Source organism: Piliocolobus tephrosceles, chromosome 2, assembly GCF_002776525.5.
Source record: "Piliocolobus tephrosceles isolate RC106 chromosome 2, ASM277652v3, whole genome shotgun sequence".
Classification (NCBI taxonomy): Eukaryota; Metazoa; Chordata; class Mammalia; order Primates; family Cercopithecidae; genus Piliocolobus; species Piliocolobus tephrosceles.
In genome coordinates, this window is record NC_045435.1 from 77743240 (window position 1) to 77766193 (window position 22954).

Genomic DNA, 22954 nt, shown 5'->3' on the forward strand with positions numbered 1-22954 from the left:
GGGGGTGATGGGAGACTCATAGCAAGGGACAACTGGGGCTGGGCAGGGTTGCACACCTCCTGGTTCAGGGCAGGACCCATGGCAGTGCTCTGACTCATGTGCATGCATGCCTACATGTGCACCTGTGTGTCTGATGATATGCCAGTCACTTCCAGTCTCTGAGTGTCTCTGTTTCTTTTTGTGCTTGTTCTCTTGTCTGCTTGTCTCTCTACCTTGGTCTTGTCTCTTTCTTCTGGAGTCTGTCTCCCTCAGGCCTGTCACTATTTCTGTAGAGTTTCTATCTTCCACACTCATGCGCACAGAATTCACCCCCTGCAGTGAATCCTTGCTCAAGCAGCATTGCTGGTAGAGACAAGTGGAGCAGAAAGAAGCCTGAAGAGGAAGAACTGATAGAACCCCTCTGCCCCTAGTGACCACCCTCTGTCTGCAGAATTTCCCAGAATAATGAGAAACATAGCCGGACTTGAATTTCCAGAAGAGACTAGTCAGGTTCTAGAGTCTGAGCATGTCTTCTGGGCAGACTTTTACTTCGGAGAAAAATGTTAGGAATGAAGTGAAAAAAAAGAAGTCATTTAGATGGAGGGAGCAGCTCCTAGCTTTTTACCTCCCAGTTTCCTTTCCCAAATGGTAACCCACTTTCTTCCTTCCAACAACATTTACTGCACACCTACTGTGTGCCTTGGTGCTAGCATCCAGCAGCGGATGAAGGAGGCCTTTGAGAGCCACTCCCTGGAGTGGAAGCTGGCCTGAAAATCAGGGCTGACTGTGAAAGCTGACAAGGTGCCTTCATGGAGAGATTCACAGAATGCCGGGGAAGGGCCAGGAGCCAGGATTTAAGCAGGGAAAACAGCCACTTATTTCTCCACCAGGGTGCACTGCTCCACACTCTCATCCTGGAGAGAGGGCATCTCTTTCTCTATCCATCGTGGCTCTGGGACAGGTCATGGTTGAGATGAAAGGCCCTGTGTTCAGAAGGCCACAGTCAGCAGGAACGCTGACATCCTAGTTCCTGTAGGGCCTTTAAGAAATGTCACAGACCGGCAGGCAGAAAGATGCTGTGATGGCATTTTGGGTCTGTAGAAAGAACAAACATCCGAATAGGAATCATGCCCTGGAGGTGCACTGGCGAGAGGCAGCACAGTGAATGGGGCCTATCAACACGGAAGAGACAAGTGGACCCTGCCAGGCTGGCGAACCCCTTCCAGACAGGTGGTCTCACTGCCCAACACCCCTTCCAGGACAGGTAGATAGCATCACCTTCTTTCCACAAAGGAAAGAAATCAAAGCCTGAAGAGATGTGCGGAAAAACACAACAACTAGTAAGTGGCAAACCCAGGTCTGTCTGATCCAAAAATTCGTCCTCTTTTCCCAATATCACAGACTTTCACTGCCTGATTCTTTTAAGACTGAGATCACGGCCGGGCGCGGTGGCTCAAGCCTGTAATCCCAGCACTTTGGGAGGCCGAGACGGGCGGATCACGAGGTCAGGAGATCGAGACCATCCTGGCTAAGAAGGTGAAACCCCGTCTCTACTAAAAAATACAAAAAACTAGCCGGGCGTGGTGGTGGGCGCCTGTAGTCCCAGCTACCCCGGAGGCTGAGGCAGGAGAATGGCGTGAACCCGGGAGGCGGAGCTTGCAGTGAGCTGAGATCCGGCCACTGCACTCCAGCCCGGGCGGCAGATCGAGACTCCGTCTCAAAAAAAAAAAAAAAAAAAAAAAGACTGAGATCACATGCACTGCCCCAGCTGCTCTGCCCTGGTATTTGCATCTGCTGGCAGGACACGTCTACCACAGGAGGGAGGCACCATAGAGGTTGAGGATGGGACCTCAGTAGCCCCAGACTTACTGCATCTGGCTTAGCATCTCCAGGGAGAAGAGAGCCTCTCTCTCCCCAGTTTCCCATACGTCTATCGCAGGGCAAAGTCTGGTTGGCCTTGCTTGGGTCACATACTCACTCCTGAACCAATCGCAGGGAAATTACGAAGCTCTGATTGGCCAGACGCTTATGACAGGGCAGGCTGCCATAATGGATGTGCTCGCATCCAGGACCACAGGTAGGTGTTGAACCTTGACTCAGAGGGTCAGGGAAGGCTTCCCTGAAGTGATTTCTCCACTGAGACCTGAAAGATGAGTAGGAGTATTCCAGACAAAGAAATAGGAAAACGGTGTTCAGACAGAGGGAGTCGGAAGTGCAAAGGCCTGGGACTGCTCCAGAACTTTTCTTGCTCACGGCCATATTTTCCCCAGTCTTCCCAGGGATGCTCAGAGAATGCTTTAGAAATGAGCCCTACAACTGACTGTGTGGCCTTAGACAAGTGACTTCCCCTTTCTGAACTTCAACTTCCTTCTCTATCTGGTAGTTTAATCATTCTAACCTTCCAGGACGATGCAAGAACTCAATTCATTCAGTTTCCAAATATTCATCCAGCACTTCCTCAATGCCCCGCAGCCTAGGCCTGCCATTGAAAAGAGAAGCTTGGGGCTTACACACAAGGCTGACCTGCAGCCAGAAATGAGAAGGGAGCTATGGGGAAGGGCAGGACAGAGGGAGACGTCCAAGGACAGTGAGGATGGACAACAGGAGGAATGGGGTGGCTTGCAGTGATTCATGCCTTCACCAACCCCACCTTGTCCCCAGCCCTTCCCCCTCACCTTCCACTGCCACTTGCACACACACCACCCCGCAGCCAACTTAGCCATTCTAGGCTGGCTAGGTAAGCACCCAGGGCAATAGAACTTTTCTCCTCGTTCCTTTGCTGGGCAACTTTGTAACCTGAATAACAGGTTGGGACAATCTCCAACAGGAAGAAGGAGAAAACACACTCTTTGGGGTTTGGGTGGCTACAGAGGGATTCTTGCTCCACCCTGCGTACCTGTTCCTGTACCTACGTACCTGCTCTTTCTCCCTCCCCACCCCAGCAGGCCAGTCCTGGGCCCCAGCTCCAGAGCTCTCACGGGCTGCCAGGGTGAGCAGGCTAGAAACTCAGGACACCAGATAGCCCTGCAGGTGCTGGGTGGGCAACTCAGCCCAGAGGAAGAGCAGGCTCAGGAGCTCTCACAGCCCAACAGGGACTGGCCCTTGGCCCCTGCCCCTCTCCACCCCACTGCCCTGAAGCCAGATTTCCTGCTCAGCATGGACAAGACATCAAGAGGCTAGCCTTCTGCCCAGGTGTGTCCCCTACCCTCTGTCTCTGTCCCTATCTCTCTTGTCTGTCTCTGAGTGTTTCTCTCTGAATCTGCGTGCGCATATTAAAAGTATTTGTTCTGTCTCCCTCTTCTCATTCTCTCTCTCTCTCTTTTCCCCTCTCCCCCTGCTCTCCCTCTCCCCCTTCACCTCTGTCCCAGACTGGAATGTCTCTGTGCACACCCTCTGTGAATATTCATGTCTGTCTGTCCATCCAACCCCATCTGTCTGACCCTGTCCCTGTCCTTCCATCCTGTCCAGCCACTGACTCTCCTGGCTCCTCTAACATGGGGTTCCTCCCAAATCTTTTGAGTCTCATCCAGGAACCTAGGTTCCTGGACTGTAGGTCACATCTGAAGCGCAGTCATGATCATAATATATTTTTTATCTGGAAAAAAAAAAAAAGCTGATGATCCGAATTTCAGGAAGTTAAAGTTCCACAATTTGTCTGTAAGTAGAGCCAAGTGGCAGCCCGTTTTTCTAACCTGAAAGGCCCTAGAGGAGTAGGATCAGGGCGGTAGGAGGACTGTTACAATTCACAAAAGGAGGTGTGGTTTTGTAGTTGCTGTTGTTGTTATTGTTGCTTAAACATTAATGACTGGTCCAGACAGAGCACCTCTCAGTGTACATACAGGAGGGCCAAGGAGGTGAACAGACTTGCCCAAGGTTGAAGAGGGTGTTGGGGGCTGTGCCAGGCGTGAGCCCAGTCTCCTGTCTCAGGTCTCAGCCTTTGGCAGTTGAACTTTGGAGACCATGTCTGTTGAGATGGATTTTTAGGATAAAGATTCTGGGGTGGGAGGGGCAGGAAGAGCTGTGGGAGAGGTCATCACAGTCAGAGAAGGTTACCTGCTGCCTTGGAGCTGGTGTGCGAAGTCTGGGACCAAAGACCTCCTGTCCTCTAAGTCTCCACAGACCTCCTGGGGGTTTCAAAGCTGCAAATCACTGGTAACTGCCCAGCACCTGGAGGGTGACACAGGGGGAGGTGGAGAGAAGGATGACCCTGCTCTGCTCAGAACTGAATAAGGGAGGAAACTTTGGTTTCAACCCTCCTCTGAGATAAAAATTCTTGGCAGTGAGACCCCAGTAGGGCGGAGGAAGGGGGTGTCAGGGAGTGTTCAGCAGCTGGAAACCTGCATCCACATTCTGGCTGTCACCCTTGCAAGCGGAATAACCCTGGGCTTAGCCACGGTGAGTCTTGCTTACTCATTCCTAACATGGGGGTTGTGAGGATTAAAGAGATAATGCATAGATGGCACCTGGCACAAAGCCACCTGTAATATGTGAGCTGTGATTACTGTTTATTTAGGTACAATAAACAAAGATCGCTTGGGCTTCTGCTCCCTGATGATTTCACTGCAGCTAGCTAGCTAAACCTCGCTGGTTGGCTGGTAGGAAGGAAGGAAGGGAAGGAGGGTCAAACAGATGGATGAAAGGATAGATGGACAGGTAGATAGAGGATAGATAGATGGATGGAAAAATGAATGGATAGAGCATGGATGGATGGATGGATGGATGGATGGATGGATGGATGGATAAATCAACTGATGGATTGCCAGATGGATGGGTGAACAGATGGATGAACAAATGGATAGATGGATAAGTGAATAAATCAAATATTCCAAAAGACAGTGGCTTACCAGACTACACCTTCCTCTATTTTCTGCACTTCAAAAAAACATGGCGAATTGAATATAAAATTCCAGGGACAAGAGTGAAGGAGAGGTGGAGGCAGACAGGAAAAGAGGAAAATTGCCCTCTTGTTCATATGGCAGGTGGTGAGGAACCCAGCTGAAAGAATGATGATCTCCCCAGGTAGAGGTCCCTGTCCCTCATCTTCAGGCCTAGTCACTTGCAGACCTGATGCCAGTTTCCAACTGGATTTTCTTCTCTCCATAGGTGGAAGCTGACCCCAAGCCACCCTTCATCTGGACAGGATGAGAGTGTCAGGTAGGCTCTGAAATTGGTTTTGGAGGCATTTTTCTGTCAGCCGTGTCCACCCATTCTGGGCTCACAGTGATTTGGCTGCATCTGTTCTCAAATGGTCAGGCCCAAGTTCCAGGAGGAAAGCAATCCAGGGGAGCCTGGAAGAGTAGAAGAGGTGGCTTCCTGTCTCGAGGCTGAAGGGCAGGAGGAACTTCTGCACAGAGGCCCCACCCGGCTGGGGTCATTGACAGTGCCCATGTTGGAAACACTTGGCCTGGTTGGAAATTAGAGACAAAAATATTTACCTCGAGGAGGGCTATTCTAGAATTTTTACACCATAGGGCTGGGCACAAGGGAGGCAAAGGCCTTCTAGTCCACACCTTCATACTGTACCCCCTTCTGTACAGAGAGGGAAACTGAGGCAGCAAACAGAAAATGCACCTGCCTCATTTGCATTCCAGAACAGCTGTAAGGAGTCAGCAGCACAGGTTTTTGAAGTCAGCTTACTTCTCTGGGTTTAAACCCCACTTTTGACACTTACCAGCCAAGTGACAGTGGGGAAGTGACCGCCTCTCAGTTTCCTCCTAAGTAAAATGGGAATAATCAATAGTATCCGGCACACAGGGTTACTCAGAGAATGAACTGAGATAACGTATTCAAAAGTTGCTCACATGGTGCCTGGCACAAAAGTGAGTTTTCTGTGAACATGAGCTGATACCCAAGAGGAATTCTGGGTGCCTAGAGCCATGCTGTGCCATTGAAGACCACGTCCCCACAGACCTGCATCCTGCCCCACAGGACCCAGCAGGCCTTCTCCCCAGCCTGAGTAGTCAGAGACTAGTTCAAGGCTCTAGAGCTGAATTCAGGGCTGAGGAGCAGGGGAGATGCCGACAGGGAGGTCAGAGGGAGGGGTGCCACAGCTGGACCTGCGCCTCGAGGGTCACAGCAGAATGGGTGGGTCTGATTCAGAAGGTAGCAGGGATGTGAAATGGAGCCTGCTTTCTGGTCCCTGTAAAGAAAGAGAACTCCAGGTGGCTCATCCCCATGTGTGGGGTTGTTCCCCAGTCACATGGGGGAATCAGAAAGCTATCTGGCCATGAGGCAGGGACCAGGGAGCTGTGGCTTGTCTGGAAGCTGCACAGCAAGTCCAGTGTGCAGTTATTTGTGGAGGCCTTGAGGGAGAATTGATGGAAACTGTGGGGGGCAGCCCCAACCCCAAGCCACCTGGAGGCTGCCTACTTTTGACAACTACAATATCCCTGCCAACAAGCTCAGGGGCAAGGGTGTTACCATGTCTGCTCTGTGCCTGAGGGACTCCAGCTCAGAGAGGCTGAGCTCTTGCCCAGAGTCACACAGCACTGCTGGCTGCCCTGAGCACTGGCCACAGCCTTCTTTACTCCTGTTCCAGAGCTCCCCTCCCAGAGTCCTGCCCTCCCACTGCAGTTCTCAGGCCTCCCTTTAAGGGGCTATAGAAAGGTCCAGAATGCTGGCCTCATTGCTAGAGACTCTCTCTCTCTGGAGGGCTAAGTGGAGCCCAGGCAGGTACATTTTTAACTTTTTCTCCCAGGGGACCCACTTGGGTAAATGTTGCCACAGGACCTGGCAGCACAATCTCACCATCTGGCCACTGGACAAATTCACACATGGTCTTACCACATGGTCCCATGGTCTGGTCCCCAGCATGGATGTGGTCTGAGCCTATAGCATGGGGTCTGTGCAGTTCGGGAAGAACTCACACGAGGTCTTGCGATGTGGTCTTGGCTCTGTGGTCTCCTGGCAACATCCCTTTGCTCGGCAGGTGTGCTTCGCCTCCTGGCCCTCATCTTTGCCATAATCACGACATGGATCTTTGTTCGAAGTTACATGAGCGCCAGCATGAAAACCATCCGTCTGCCACGCTGGCTGGGTGAGTGGGGCTCAATGCTGGGGGCAGGAACTGCAGACCATGCCTGGAGGATGAAGACATATTCTTCCCTCCATCCCTAGGTGCCCCTGGAGACATGACAAGCTGTGCCGCCTTTGGGACCCCAGCCATTGGAGGGAGAGGGGGCACCCCCAGGCTGCCAGGAAGGGTGGAGTCCATGGGGAACAGAGGTGCATTGCAAGGCCCTGGGCAACACATGTGCCCACATCAAGGACCACTTAGAAAAGGTGACCCCAAGAAGGAAGGAAAGAAGGGAAGAAGAACAGAGGGAGGAAGAACAGAAGGAAGGGAGGTGGGAGGAAGGGAAGAAAGAAAATCATGTATTGAGTGTCTTCACCTGCACCTGCTGCTCCCTCTTCCTGTATCTCTTCATGCAGGTCCCCCCCACCTGCCACCCACCCTCCCACCTGGTTCCTTCTCTGCCTTCCAGTCTCAGCTAAGGTTGCACCCCTTCCTTCTAGTTTAGCTTCTCACATGTCAGGCTTTTTCCATCAGAACACCATCATTATCTGTCATTATGGTTTTTGTGTTTTGTTGTTTGTTGCCTATCTCCACACCCTAGAATGTGAGCTTCCTGAAGACAAGGATTTTATGTTGTGTGCATTCACCTCTCTAAGTGCCTGGCACAGAGCAGATGCCTAGTAAACATTTGATGAGTGAAAAAAAAAACAGGTGGATGGATGGATGGATAAATGGGTGGGTGGATGGATGGGTAGATGGAAGAATGAGTAGATGGATGGTAGATGGAGAGATGGATGGATGGATGGATGGATGGATAGATGGATAGATGAGTGAAGAATGACTGAGTGGTGGGTGGATAGATAAATAGATGGTTGGATGGGTAGATGGAGGGATGAGTAGATGGATAGATGAATGGGCAAATGGGGAGATGGGTGAATGAATGGGTGGGTGGAGAATGGATGAGTGGGTGGGTGCATGTGTGAATGGCTGGATGGATAGATGGAAAGATAAGTAGATGGATGGGTGGAGGAAGAAGGGATGAGTGGGTAGATGGATGGGTGGATGGGTAGATGGGTAGATGGAGGGAAGGGTGGATGGATGGACGAGCGGGTGGAGAAGGGATGAGTGAGTAGATGGATGGGTGGATGGCAACATAGGTAGATGGTGGGTTGGTGGGTTGGTGGATGATGGGTGGGTGGACAGGTGAATGAATGAATGCATGGACAGGTGGAAGGATGCTGGATGCTAGCTGCTTTACATGCATAGTCTCATTTAACCTGCACAAATGTCCCACAGAGTGATCTATGGCATGGTTGTGGAATGGACTCAAGCACAATCCTTGATGTGGTTTCACATGTGTTCTGAGAAAACAGAAGCTTGAGGAGATTTAAAAACTCACCCAAGTTCCTCTTGGAGATATTAGAACAAGAACAGGAACCCAGGTCTTCCAGATTCAAATCCTTTCTGATCAAAGGAAGAAGTGAAGGGAAGGGATTTATATCTCTGGATTCGTCCCACTTGAAGACCAAGAACCACCTACACCGACATCTTCACAAACATCAGTGACCCAGGCCTCTCCCAGCTTCCTAAGGCAGCAAGTAAACCAGTCACTCCATCTTGAACATGACCCCACAGTGGAGTGTCTGTGATCCCTTACCTTGTTTGCTTCTTGTCAAGCATGTTCCACAGCCCATGTTGAGATGATTTATAAGTTTATATAGATGCTTGGTGGCCACCATGTCCCTACCACCTCCCCAGGATCCCTGTTTTTACAAACTAGACAGTGATGTGGCTGCATTAATGGCCTCAAAGGTGAGGGGCCCATGTCAGTGTAGGAGGCTCAGGGGTGTCCTCTAGAGGAGAGAGCCCCAGCCCGAGGTGGGAAAGGGGTAGTAACTGAAAAGAGACCCAGTAATTATTTGTCTCTCAGTACCCAACTACTTTGGGTTTGACAAGTCAATACCTCCAACCAACCGTCATCAAGTGACTGCTGGGTTTTGAACTCTGTGTTCGGCCCCAGAGACCCTGAATGAGGAACACATGGCCCTGCTCATGGTCTGAGTCAGAGAAACAGACTTGATTACAGCATGTAGAAAAGTGAAAGTGCATTAACATGATACAGAGTCTCAAGAAATGTTTACAGTAGCAGGAAATGTAACCAGTGGGAAACATGGCCAGTAAAAACCATTTGTGTTTCAGCACTGAAGGGGGTAATTTTCATTTACTTCAGAGGTTCCTAACCTGGGTGCACATACCCTCATTTTATTATTCAATGCACTGATATAGAAGCACATATATTACTATAGCACAAATTTGGTTTTTGTTTTTACAAAATATATTATATTGATATATAATTGGCTTCCAATTTGTTTTACTTTATGCATTTAATAACACAGTCTGTTGGAGTATAAAGTGATAAGTGTCTCAAGGGAAGTGAGAATAACTTTATTCTGAGGGGAGTCCACGGCTTTTCCAAACCACCAAAGGGAATCATGGCACAGAAACCAGATTAAGAACCCCTGTGCCTGGAAAGTTAGACACAGTTATTTCAGATGAGAGTGACCAACTCAGCTCTAACTGGTTTCAACAAAACATGTCTTGATGGTCCACTACGGGCATCTTGTGACTTCAGGTGTGGCTGAATCCAGGAGTCTCCCATGAAGGTCCCAGAACCGGTCTCTCTTCTTTCTACATCCCTGGGCTCTGCTTGTTGCTACTTGACCTCAACAGGTTAGGGACTCATTCCATGGGCAGTTTTCTCTCTAAGGCAGGCATGATGGTTTCTCTCCTGATGCTCATCTTCTCGCCTGGCTGAAAAAGCACTTTCTCTCTCTCTCTCTCTCTTTCTCTCTCTCTCTCTCTCTCTCCTCTCTCTCCCCCACACAGCTATATATCAACATAGGGAAGTAGAGAAGGGCTCTGTCTCCAGAGGAATGTAATACTATGATTGACCCAGCTTGGGTCTCATGCCATTCCTGGGGCCTTGGAGGCAAGGGGTAGGGACATTTCCAGATGGACAGCCCCTGAGAACCAAATGGAAAGTGTGTAAGTGCCGGGGGGTTCCCCCAAAAAAGGAGAGCTTCTTCCCCTAGCATTTCTGCTTCCTCTGGAGGTCCTGTCCTCCAGACGTCACTGCGGGCATGGTGGGAGACACGATGTAGAACCACCGAAACAACTAGGACGTGGTATAAGATGTCAGGAAGTGGCCAAGGGCCCTAGAGCGAGTGCAGACAGTATGCAGTGCGGACAGTCAGGAAAGAGACACCCCAATATGGGCCAAACACCCACAGCAACACAACTGTACCCTTCACTGGGGCCCAGGGGCCAGGCACTGGGCTCAACCCTCACAGAGTGATCTCACTGGGCCCCCTCCACAGCCCCTTGAGGGTGGCTGTCATCACATGTGCCATCTTCATGTGCTGTCAAGGAAACTGAGGCCCAGGGAGGTTAAATATCTCATGCAGTCATATACTAGGAACTAGGGCACAAATTCCAGTGGGTCTCAAACAGCCCAGCTTCTTTTGAACCAAGGGAGAGTCGTGTGTGTATCTTGTACATGTGTATATGCACACACATGCGTATGTATGTCTGCATGTGTGTGCACACATGTGTGTCTGTATATGTGTGTATGTCTGTGTCTGTATGCATACATGAGTGTCACATATATCTGCATGCATGTGTGTGCATGTGCGCATGTGTGTACACATGTGTATCTGTGTATATGTGTGCTGTGTGTGTATGTATGTGTGTGAAGGGGTGACACTGGCAAGGGATTTTTAGTTCATTTCAATAGTGCCAATTTAAAGCCCCTTCTTCCCACTCCCCAGCCCCCAGCCCCCAACCTTCCTCCTGCAGGAGGGTCCGAAGTGCTTTTCCTCTAACCAGATTCTGTCTTCTCTCCAGCAGCATCATCCACCAAGGAGACCCGTGAGTATCTGTGCAGTTCCACACCTCCCCCAACCTCATCCACTCACCCCCTGCTCCCATTTGCCCTAGGGCAAGAAGGCCCAGGGCCCCTGCTACTAACCCTGCAGGTTCCCAAGAAACCTGGGCTTCCAGATTCTTCCCGGTCCTCTCCTCCCATGGCCCAGTGGTGCCTTCTAAAGTCCCTAAGCCCTGTGGTACGGGTGGCCTCCTCTCAGCCATTCAGACGGTAGGGACACAGTTCAACTCTGCCCCTTCTCCAGTTCCCCTGCTGCAGTCTGGACCGCAGCCTGCCCCTGCCCATCCCCCGCCCCAACAACCCCACACAGCTGGGAGCCCAAGGGCCAGGGATGAGCTCCTTAAACCTATTGCAGTGACCCCAGGCTTGGCTCAGGGTTCCTGCTGCAAAGTGCCAGAGACCATGTCAGGCACTACAGGGGCCCCAGAGACAAACAGAAGGGGCACTGATTGTCTGTTGGGGTGGAAATGTTAGACCTGCCAAGAGAAGTGGAGAAAGTGCTCTAGGTTCCAGGAGGGGCACCCCCTTCCAATGGGAGGATCAGGGAAGGCTTCTGGGAGGAGGTGTCCTCTCTGCAAAGGCCTAGAGGCAAGAATGCTCCAGTGGAGGCCTTGGCTAGAGAGTCAGGAGAAGGAAGGGAAGGGAGAGCGGTGATTATGGCAGTAGTAACGTTGATTGAGTGCCTATTATGTGCCAGACACTGGATTCAGAACTTCACAGGCATCTCATGCAATCCTACATACAACCTATGCTGGTGCTATAATTAGCCCCTTTTGTAGGTAAGGAAACTAAGACACTGAGAAGTGAAATCTCTTGGCCAAGGTCACATAGCTGTAAGTGGTGAGGCAAGAGTCAAACCCCCTCCACCATCTGGTCCCAAGTCCACCCCTCAACCCCTCTTTGCAAGAGGCAATACCTCCAGGCCCTCTCCATTTCCTTCTCAACATGGTGGTGACTCTGAAGAGGGCTGTGGCTCCTAAAATAGGATTTTTACCTGACTAAGAAGGACATGGATGCCCCAGTACACTGCAAGGTTACAGAAGGCAAAGACAATATGAAGCAACACAAATCATTCACCCTACACCCTTAACCCTAGCTCCCTGAAGCCTCCTCAGTCATATTCTGAAGTGAACAGAGTGTCACAGCATCTTGTTGCTATCAAATGCTTAGACATCACCTGCTGGGGGGGTGGCAAATTCAAGCACACATGCTGCTTTCCACCCTGCCTGTTCCCATAGCAGACATCTCCAGTCGATCCCAGCATTCTTTCCCTCCAAGTCCATAGGCAGACTTGAGAACTTTACCATTAAGCCTTTAACAGGAGGTCCACATTGACATTTAAGAGGAAACCTGTTTGACAACCCTGATCTAAACCAACTCCCTGATTTCACAGTTGGCAAAGACAAAGGGAGCAATTTCTGGCAAGCCACAGAGCAGATTAATGAAAGAACAGCCTATTTCCTGAATGCACCCCTGCCCTGGTGCTCTTGGTAGCACACCAGCTCCATGCCCTGAGCAACAGCACAAGGGTTCCCAGGGGTCTCAGGGATTGAGGCAGCTGATGGGAGCGGCCTTCTATGCCAGAACCCAGAGAGCAAATCTCCTGCCTCCCAGAGGCTGAGGCCCCCTTGGCCTCATCTCCCTTCATCCAGCAGCATGACCGTGAAGGCTGGATGGTCAGAAAATCAATGCTGGAAAAGCCTGCTTAAGCCAGCCTGTTGACATCAGGTTTATCAGACTTAGCTGCAATTGATTAGGCTCTGGGCAAACTCCAGAAGTGGTCCCCAGGGCTGGGAATGATCTCCCTGCATAGGTGAGACTCTCTGGGTGAGGGGTGAACGTGGCTGGAGGTGGGACCCCAAGGCTGTAGGAGACCAGGAGCCATGCCCTGGCTTCCCTCCCCAGCATCGCTCCTCGGCCAATCCCAAAGGTGGGGGCTGGGCCCCTTTCATAGGGATCCTGCGAAGAAGGAGGAGAAGGGGAGTTGGTCCACCCCCAGTCCGGCCCTCTCTCCCCTAAGCCACAGGCTTGGATGCCCACTCTTTCTTGAATAGCCCTTCACAGATGCCTCTGCCCCCTACCCACTCTCTGGGTGACAATGTCATGGTTTGAGTTCAGTCCCACCCATCAGGTGTGTGTGCTGAAACCAGGAGAGGGGAAACCCCAAACAAGCATTTCCTCGCAGATTCTCAGGGTTGCCTGCTCAGTGGAGGGAAACCAAGCCAGCAGGGTTCCCTGGTGTGGGCTGCATTTGCTCCTAGAAGGGGCACCTTTACCTACAAGCCTGGCACCAGTGGGTTGTGCCCCTCCAGAGGGGTGCATTTTCCTGATTTACCTAAAAGCTCCTTACAGACCAGGGAAAGCCCTGGAAACCACATGGTCCCTTCCAGCCTCAGGTGCAGCCTGACCCAAATGTTGTATGTGTTATGCAATGAAGACTATCCAGTGCCTACTATGTGCCAGGCACAGGAGTTTTCAGGGTGAGTCAATAAGATCATAAACATAAAGTCCTAGCCCCAGTGCCTTGCGTGTAGCAAGGTCTTGGCATCTGCAAGCTTCCTTAAGGAGCCTGCAGCTTTGCTCCAAAACACACACTGGCAGACCTTGGCCAGACGCCTGGCACAGGGGCTGGGGAGGGAAAGGCTGCCCAACCCTCTCTTTCCCTTAGCAGGTCAGCATTCTCCAAATCCATGTTTACCTAATCCTCCCTAATGCTGCCTTCCAAACTGTCAGCTGGTGCTAAAAAGCACACATTAGAATGAATTAGAACATGCCAGGCTGCAAGGGCGGATGTCATCCCAGCTCTCAAAGAGCACATTGAGGGCTCAGCCACTCAGCCACATCTCTAGGTACCACCAGCATCTCTCCTCAGGCATGGACCTCCCCAGTTTACCCTGTGAAGGCTGCATGGAGAAGATGCAGGTCTTAGGAACAGCCAACATCACCAGAGGTGCCACTTAGTGAGTACCCAGTGGGCTCCCAACACCGTGTTGAGCTCCCAGTGGGAGAATTGGAACCCTCTGCCTGTTCTCTGTTGTATCCCAGAGTCAGGCACTTAGTAGATGCTCAGGAAATGAGTGATAAATGAATGAATGATGAGAAGAAGAATAGCCAGTGTGTACTGAGCATTAAACCACACTCATGTATTCCTCACAGGAACCCAGTGAGGAGGCACCACAGATATCCCATTTTGCAGATAAAGTGGGGTGTGAGGAGGCTGAGGACTTGCCCAAGGGAACCTGGCTGGAGAGAGGTGCTCGCACGCATCCCACCAGAGTCCCTGGGAGTTCTCAGCAGGGGCCTCTGGGAACTCAGAAGGCTGCCGTGGCCCAGATGAGAGGTTCTCAGGAGAGTCCCTTCATCATGGTGACTCAGGTTTACTCTAGTTATGTTTACTGAGGGTGTCCTGCTAGGGCTGGAGCTGTGATGGAAAGCCCAAAAATTAATTCTGGGCTGGTCCTGTGTGCTCTGGTGGGGGCCACGTTGGAGGCACCATGGAGCACAGAAGGGCGTATCTCCCAGACTTGCTGTCAGCGAAGGCTCCCCCAGAAAGAGGCTCTGAGCTTCGTCCCAAGCTGCACCCTGGCCCTAGCCCTGGCCCTCCCCTCCCCAAGCACCTCCCGAGCTGCTGTCCACCAAAACTGGTCTCTTTTCTCCCCAGAGGTTGTAAAGTTCAAGTGTGGCCTCACCAAGCCCTGCCCAGCCAACTACTTTGCGTTTAAAATCTGCAGCGGGGCCGCCAACGTCGTGGGCCCTTCTATGTGCTTTGAAGACCACGTGTAAGTACCTAAGGGGCAACTATGTTTCTTTTATTTTATTTCATTCATTGATTAAAAACTGCAGAGGCTGCAGGGGCTGGCCTGTGAGACCACCCCCAGCTTCCCTTTCACTCTGGGTGTGTGAGGCACAAATACAATAATTGAAACAGTTCCCACATCTGCCAGCACCTTGCCTGGTGCTTCAGAGCATCTCTCATTCATTCCCCCGACATCCTGGGAGGTGGAGCTATTACCCCTGTTGTAAAGATGAGGACAGTAGGGTGCAGACAGGGTCACCTGCCCGGTGGGAGGGTCAGGATTTGACCTCAAGTCTAACAGCCAAGTTGCTGGGCTTCCCGTGAAAGGAGATGCCTGCAGAGAAGGTTCAAGATCCTGACTCAGGCATCAAAGCCCAGATACAGCAGGCACCAGGGCTTCCGCCCAAGTACAGGAGAAAGGCTGTTTACCCATCATCCAACTTAGACAGTAAAGGCCCTGGGACGGCAAGTGCATCCTACGAAAGAACTCAGGGATGGGTGTTTAAACCAGTATTCTGAACCTAACCACAGTCTGTTTAGGCAAAACAAGGAACTGATGGGTTCAAATACCTAAAAGACCAGGGGTGGTAGGCAAGCTTCAGGACCAGCTGGATCCAGGGATTCAAACAATGCCATCAGCACTGTCTCTCATCCCATCTTCAGCTCTACCCTCCTCTGTCTAATAGCTTTGCTTTTCTTTTTTTCTACTTACAAGGGATTCCTCCATGTGGTTAAAGAGAGAGACTGCCAGCTGGTTTGACATATTAGCCCAACTTGGCACCCTAATGGGAAAAGAGCCTTCCTGTCTAAATTATCCCTGCAAAAGTCCCAAGCCTGTGTTTCATTGACTGGCCTGGGTCACATGACCAAGCCTAGCCCAGTGTATTTGTCCGTTTTCAGGCTGCTGATAAAGGTATACCCGAGACTCAGTAATTTATACAGGAAAAAGAGTTTAATGGACTCACAGTTCCATGTGGCAGGAGAAGCCCTACAATCAGGGTAGAAGGCAAAGGAGGAGCAATGACATCTTACAAGGATGGCAGCACGCAAGAGAAAGAGCTTGTGCAGGGGAACTCCTTTCTATAAAACCATCAGATCTCGTGAGACTTACTCACTATCGCAAGAACAGCATGGGAAAGACCTGCCCTCATGATTCAGTAACCTCCCACTGGGTCCCTCCCACAACACATGGGAATTCAAGATGAGATTTGGGTGGGGACACAGCCAAACTGTATCAGCCAGTAACTGTAGCTGGGGATGTAGGATGCTCTGCTTGTCCAAGCCTGGGAGAGAGAGGTCAATCCCCGGAACCACCTGGCCTGTGCGTGGAGAAAGACAGTTCTCCCACCACACATCTGGAGACAAGGGTGTGGATGCTCGGCCAGCAGGAACACAGCTGGGCCACGTGGGGACTCAGACACCCCAGGATGGTGGCAGCCTTCTGGTGTCTGCCTCCTCCCAGCAGCCTGGCCTCACAGCCTACAGGTGGGCTGGCCCCGCCTCCAACACCTCAGAGACCCAGGCAGGGAACTTGCCTCTTCTCTGAGCGGGTTGTTCTGGTCCAACATGCCTTGAGAAACTCTTTAGAGAATCCAGCCTACCACTAGTTTTCAGGAGAAAACAGATGGTCCCAGTTATTCCATGTGTTTCCCAACACTTCCGCATTGCTTATGTGGGTCCTTGCAGAGTTCCCCAGCTGGGAGAGCAGAGTATTCATTCCACACTCGGGACCGACTGTCATATTTCTTCTTCATTGTCTTCAGGATCATGAGTCCTGTGAAAAACAACGTGGGCAGAGGCCTAAACATCGCCCTGGTGAATGGTGAGTTGCAGATCCATCCCCCAGACAGTTCTCACCCAGCACCAGGGCGGGTAGTGGGTAGCGGCATATTCATTCAACCAACATTGGCTCAGCTCCTACCTCATAGCAGGAACACCCGTAGAGCTCAGGAGGGGAAGCGTGGCTGGCCTGGGGGAACAGAAGTTCTCAAAGACCCACAGAGCCGTAGAACCACAGAGCTAGTCAGGCCCCTGCCACATGCTCCTATCTTAGGAGGACACACTTCTCCTATGGAACATAGGTGAAACACGACCCCATCCTCAAAGCCACTCTGCTTAAACCAACACAAATGAGGATGTGGGGACAACCAATGACAGTGCAAGATCACGTGCTGAGTATACACCTTCATTCATTCATTCTTTCAACAAACACAGGCAGTAGCTACCGTGGGCCAGGCCCTGTACAGGACACTGGGAGTCAGCCAAGAACTAGAAAGGCCCTGGCTTCACAGCCTCCATAGATATCTGTGAAGCTCACAAACAATCTCAATGTGGTGAGCCTCTCTGGAGGGGCAGGAAGCACAGCTATGGGAGCTAGGATGCAGAGCAGGGGACAGACCCAGGGTGGTTCAGGGGAGCCTTCCAGCTGGAGGTGAGAGCCAGCTGAGGTCTGAAGGATTGTGGGCACTGGCCAGGAGAAAATTGGGGAAGGCTCCTTCCACGCAGGGGCAACACAGTCCAGGGAGGCGGAGGGAAAGGGAAGGAGAGAGGTTTGCAGGGCAACATGGAGGGGCAAGGCTGGGGAGTGAAGCAAGGCCAGAGGATGAAGAGCTAGCAAGCCTGCTAAGAAGTGTGATTGGAAGCCGAGAGCAGTAGGGAGCCACAGAAAGGCTTTGAGCAGGGTGGGAGGGGCCGGGCCTGCATTCCAGAAACCTCCCTCCAGCTTGGAGTTGGGGGGCTGGAGGCAGGGAGACCACAAGGGAATCCATGGCCTTGATAACCCTGCACCTCCTGCAGGACACACACTTAAACAGGAGGCCAGAGGGCCACCAAGCCTGAAGTAGGGACACGTTTCAGGAGGGATTGGACTTACAGGGTCAGGTAAGGACCAGGTGGTCTGGCCCCAGCCAAGACCTCCTCTCTGCCTCTGTTCTTATAAAACGAGGGCCATTCCCTGGCTGTAAGGGCCACTTCTGGGACAAAGGTCAGAGCAGGATGGGGAAAAGCTGTAAGGGATGCTGAGGAAGGAACTTGTCGAGCTTGTGGGTGGCAGGATCACATGAGCACACTTAGGAATGAACAGGGTAAGATGGGAGCCCCAGCCTTGCCAGCTCCAAGTCCCTGCACTTTACTCCAGAGAAAGCTTTTTCTCACTCTGCCAAGAAACCCTGCTGCGTCAGGGGAGAAGTCGAGGCCTGGAGCAGTGACGGGGCTGTTCCTGGACAGACGGGAGTCAGAGGACAGCCCTGGCCAACTTCCTAGGAGCCCGGGAAGGGCCAGGGCAGGGAGAGGCAGGAGGCTGAGTGGAGCGGTTCCTCTGCAGGTTTGAGGAGGGCCCAGGCCTGTTCCACTCCAGCCTCAGTGAAGCGGCTGCAGGGACGGTGGCTCCCTCCTGCAGGAAGGGTGTGCCCAGGCTGGTCTCAGAGCCCTCTTTCGTGCACGCCAGACCCCAGAAGGCTGTAGGAGCCTCAGCTTACATCAACACTCCCATCCATCTGCCCTCACCCCACAGTGGGGGCGGGCAGGAAATGGCGCAGGCTGCAGCTGACCTGGCTGAAACCTGCTGACTTTCTCCCCTAAATGGGTCCCACCTGAGAAAAGCCTTTTGAATATTCTCCAATGAGATAGCCCCAGACTAGGCCTCTTTCCCTGCGTCTCACAAAGCCGAAAGGATGAAAATAACCATCGATGGCAATAAGAACCAGCATTTATTGGGCACTCACTGTGCTTTTTCATTTAACCCCATCACTGTGCTAGGCTGGAGCTATGCTCAATATCCCCATTTCCCAGGTAAGAAACCGAGGCTCAAAGAGGTTAAGTAGGCTGGGTGCAGTGGCTCATGCCTATAATCCCAGTACTTTGAGAGGCTGAGGTGGGTGGATCTCTCGAGCTCAGGAGTTCAAGACCAGTCTGAGTAACAGCGAACCCCCCCTCCCCACCAATCCGCCCCATCTCTACAAAAAGTAAAAAATTAGCTGGGTGTGGTGGCACACACCTGTAGTCCCAGCTACTCAGGAGGCTGAGGTGGGAGGATTGCTTGAGCCTGGGAGGTAGAGGCTGCAGTCAGCCAAGCTCACACCACTGCACTCCAGCCTGGGCAACAGAGAGAGAGCCTGTCAAAAAAAAAAAAGAGGTTAAGCAACTTGTCCAAGGTCACACAGCCTATAAAACCACCTACATTTGAACCTGGATCGAGTTAATTCCAGGTCTTAATTATTCACCTGAACGACCTCCCTAGACTAACCCTCCCTATACATGTGTCAACCATGTATACAGCACCTACTGTATACGTGCACGCTGTGTATGCCACATGTGGGGAAGCCCAACAGATCATCCTCATCTATATGACCAAGAACAACACAAGGATTGCTGAAGATCCAGTAGTCTTTAACTTTCAGTGGCGCAGAGATTCCTCAGGATCTTCAAGCTATGCTGGCCAGCCTCAGCCTCCACCCCCACCACTCTGCCATTGCAGAAACATTCACGAGCGCACGCGATCACAAAAGCAGCTCCATGGGTTCATAGACTCCTTCTAAGGGCCCCAGGTAAATCATTCCATGGACCCTACGTGGCTCCTGGAGAATCCTGGAGGGGCTGCTAAGCGAGCCTGCTCGCGCCGCCTGGACTGCGCCTCTCCCTAGACCCGGTCCCCACCCTCCTCCGTAAGCCTTGGAGCTGCCATCCCCTCTGCAACACCTCCATCTAGTGGCAGAGAGTGCGAACTGTAACGTTCCTCCCGAAGACCCGGTTCCCTGGAGGGTTTGGCCTTCGGCCGCCTCCTGCCACAGAACCCACTAACGCAATCCAGGTTACTGGACCCTGGGAAACTGAGTACCGCTTAGCCCAACACAAATCTCTTTGCCTTCGAGAGGTGGAGGACTCCAGTTGTAGGTTTTCTATATAGGTGGAAATAATGATGACGATTATCATTTTGATTTTGATTTTGCAGCTAAAATTCATCTTGTATGACTACTATTAATATTTTAAATGTATCTCCTGTAGTTCCCACAACCCACTGTACAGATGCAAAAATTGAGGTCAACATGCTAAGTCCTGAGTTAGAAAGTGGTAGGACAGAACACAGCCTCAGACTGAGTAGACTCAGTTCAATTCCAGAGACACCCTCAGCCATTACATTCTTGAACCTCTCAGATGAGCCCAGCCATCCCTGGACACCTACTTTAGTCCTACATGCTCTTTATAGGACCTGATTTCATTATATTCTTATTCTGTTTTTAGATCTTAGACTACAGATTAGCCATTTTCAGCAGAACGACAGGCAGAACGACACGCGTTACAGGGGATAATTGTTCTCCTCTTAACCCCTAGGAACCACGGGAGCTGTGCTGGGACAGAGGGCATTTGACATGTACTCTGGAGGTAGGTGCCTCTGCTGACACTGAAGTCACAGTGGGGGATGTGGTGCAGACGGCTGAGCCTCTTCGTGTGGCAAGGGACCTGGTGGCTCGAGGTACCTGGTGCTTCTTTCCACAGGAGGCACCCAGGAAGAGGTGCGGTGGGAGGTTGAGGGTGTCCTGCTGCTTTTGAAACTCCTTCTGGCCATCTCAGTTGAGATGTCCCAGACTCAGATCCTGAGACAGGGATTCAGTTGCAATGCTTTATTGAAGAAGTGAGCTCAGGAAACGTCAGTAGGGGAGTAGGGAGCAGACAGCGACAGGAAGGAAGCCTGTGAAGAATGTGTCACTGAGCCTTTAACCAAAGTTGGAACCCTGGAGCCAGTGTGGAATACATGCCCCAGAGATCTCCCAGAGAATCGAGGGGACTGAGGTGCCCATGCCTCTAATTCCTTGGCATGCAATTCTGGCCTGCCCTTGGGGCAAAGTGAACTCTGGAGGCCAGAGAAGACCTTAAGGCAAAGCAATGTCAATGTTTTTTTTTTTTTTTTTTTTTTGAGACGGAGTCTGTCTCTGTCTCCCTGGCTGGAGTGCAGTGGCGCGATCTTGGCTCACTACAAGCTCCGCCTCCCGGGTTCCCGCCATTCTCCTGCCTCAGCCTCCCGAGTAGCTGGGACTACAGGCGCCCGCAACCGCGCCCAGCTAATTTTTTTTTTGTATTTTTAGTAGAGACGGGGTTTCACCGTGGTCTCGATCTCCTGACCTTGTGATCCGCCCGCCTCGGCCTCCCAAAGTGCCGGGATTACAGGCTTGAGCCACCGCGCCCGGCAGCAATGTCAATGTTGATGTCACTGAAGTGCTATGGACAAGGCCGTGTGACCCGTCGGCCACATCCACTAAAGCTCTGCTGGGTAAATGTATTTTATTTCAAGGTTACAGGGATCTCTTGGGGACCCAAGGACAGGACAGGGCTCCTTTCTGGACCTGAGGCTCCGAGCTCTACACATCTTTCAGCAGATGCTTGTCTTCTCTCTGCACCCACGTGCTTTGCAGGTTTTTCTGTGTACCTGGCTGCCCCTTATAGGAACTCACTGCCCTCCTTGCTCTTAGCATGGCCGGGCGAGACAGGGTACTGACCTAGCTGTGCTGAAATCCCAGGCATCTAAGTCCCCACCAGCAGCCTCCTCGCCAACCAGCCACCAATGGGCAGGGGTGGAACCCTGACCCCACATTCTCAAAAGCTTTCAAAACGCGGCAGAATCAGTTTCAGGCCGTCTGCCACCCGTGCCGCCCAGCTGCTAACCCAGCCTTGCTCCAACACAGGAGGCTCAATGAGGAGTGAGAAAGCAGCAGGCAGCAGAGACCTGTGCCCTGCAGGGACTGGTTTTCATCAGAGGGGGTGTCAGAGCCCAGGTGAATGCAATTTCCCTTCTGTATCCCTGAGACCCCAGGGCATCTCTGTGCTCGGCCATCCTGGGGTATACAGCATGTGTGACCATGGGCCCGGGAAAGCCCATCACAGAGCAGAAGGAGCCAAGCTGCTGCCAAACAGCTGGGATTCCCCTCTCCTGAATTCCCCTGTCTTTGTCTCAACCTCTAGGGAAAGCCCACTTTGTCTACACCCACCCACACATGTGAGCCCAGGAGGGGAGAAAGTTACCAGGCAGCAGAAGGCAGGGAGCCCTCTTAGCTTCGCAAACAAAGGAAGAGGCTGAAATTTGGGAGGTGGGGAATGCTGGGGATGTGATGTGCAGGACAACTCTTAGAGATGGGCAGCTGGGACCCTGTCCTGGGCCCAGGGCTTCGTAAGACCCCACCCCGCCCTCCTCCATCTCCGTCCCAACTCATGGGTGAGGAGTCTGCAGAGCTAGGGGTGTGCTGACCTGGAGTCTGCATCAGGGCCCACACAGGCCTCCTGGAGTCTGCATCAGGGCCCACGCAGGTCTCTTACCAGGTGTGCCCCACCCCCAGGCTTCAGACACTCCCCCAGGATGGAGGGGTGACCAGGGGCTGGCTGTTGCTTGACGGGAGGGTGGTGTGGATGGAGCTTGGATGGCCACACTAAAGTGCCCACATGCAGTGTGCAAGGTCCCTCCCGGTACAGGATAGAGCTGAGGACAGGGGCAACAGGAGATGGGGACAGGCCAGGGGCTGAGGACCAGACATCCTGCCTGGAGTCCTACTGATGTTCAGCATGGCCTGGGGCCAGGTTTATGGAAAAGGTCCAGTCTCCGGAGTCAGAGACTTCCGGAGGCATGACCTGAAGCAAGTGGCGCCTCTTGAGCCCCAGTTTCTTCATCTGTAACAGAGAGGCAGCTATAGTTCCCACTCCATAAAACTGAGGTGAGGATTAGATGATAACCTGAAATAATTGGTGGAAGGGTGTCCAGCCTGACTGGTGGAGGGGTCCAGGCAAGCTGGTTTAGTCTTCTCCCTTCCCTCCTCTTCCCCTTCCCTCCCCTCTTCCCTCATTCCATCCAGATGACTCAGAAGCAAGGAGATCATCTGTCAGAATGAAAAGGAAAAAAAGTTTAAAGACGAAACTAAGCTTTAAAATGCCTTATTATAAACTTGAATGTAGCCATGACTGATGGGGACCCAGAAACAGAGGCATTGTGAGCAAGTAGCCCTTCCCTTCAGGAAACAAAAGGGGATGAAGGCTTTTTAAAGTGAGGTGATCATTAGCAGAAGGCATGCTTTATGTTTTCCAAATACCCACCTCCATCCCGACAAGCACCAGACCATACATCTGCAACAACACAGATTAATGGTGCTTTAAGAGTTCCCTCCTTTTGCCATAAAAGCTCAAGGGCCATTTCTTTAGAAGAACGACTGTGGTGGTTGACCGGAAACCTGTCACTGAGCTG

The 22954-nt window shown here is 51.9% G+C and overlaps 1 protein-coding gene across 1 annotated transcript in view; it reads left to right on the forward strand.

Annotated features, from left to right (window-relative positions):
- The window catches only part of FAM3D (FAM3 metabolism regulating signaling molecule D), a 34284-nt gene that overhangs the window by 6503 nt on the left and 4827 nt on the right, over window positions 1–22954 (forward strand). The window contains exons 2-7 of the mRNA XM_023199748.3: window positions 5083–5133; window positions 6908–7015; window positions 10898–10921; window positions 14599–14716; window positions 16497–16555; window positions 20062–20112. Coding sequence (XP_023055516.1) covers window positions 5121–5133; window positions 6908–7015; window positions 10898–10921; window positions 14599–14716; window positions 16497–16555; window positions 20062–20112 — 373 coding nt within the window. The 5' untranslated portion in view covers window positions 5083–5120. The remainder of the gene's footprint in view (window positions 1–5082; window positions 5134–6907; window positions 7016–10897; window positions 10922–14598; window positions 14717–16496; window positions 16556–20061; window positions 20113–22954) is intronic.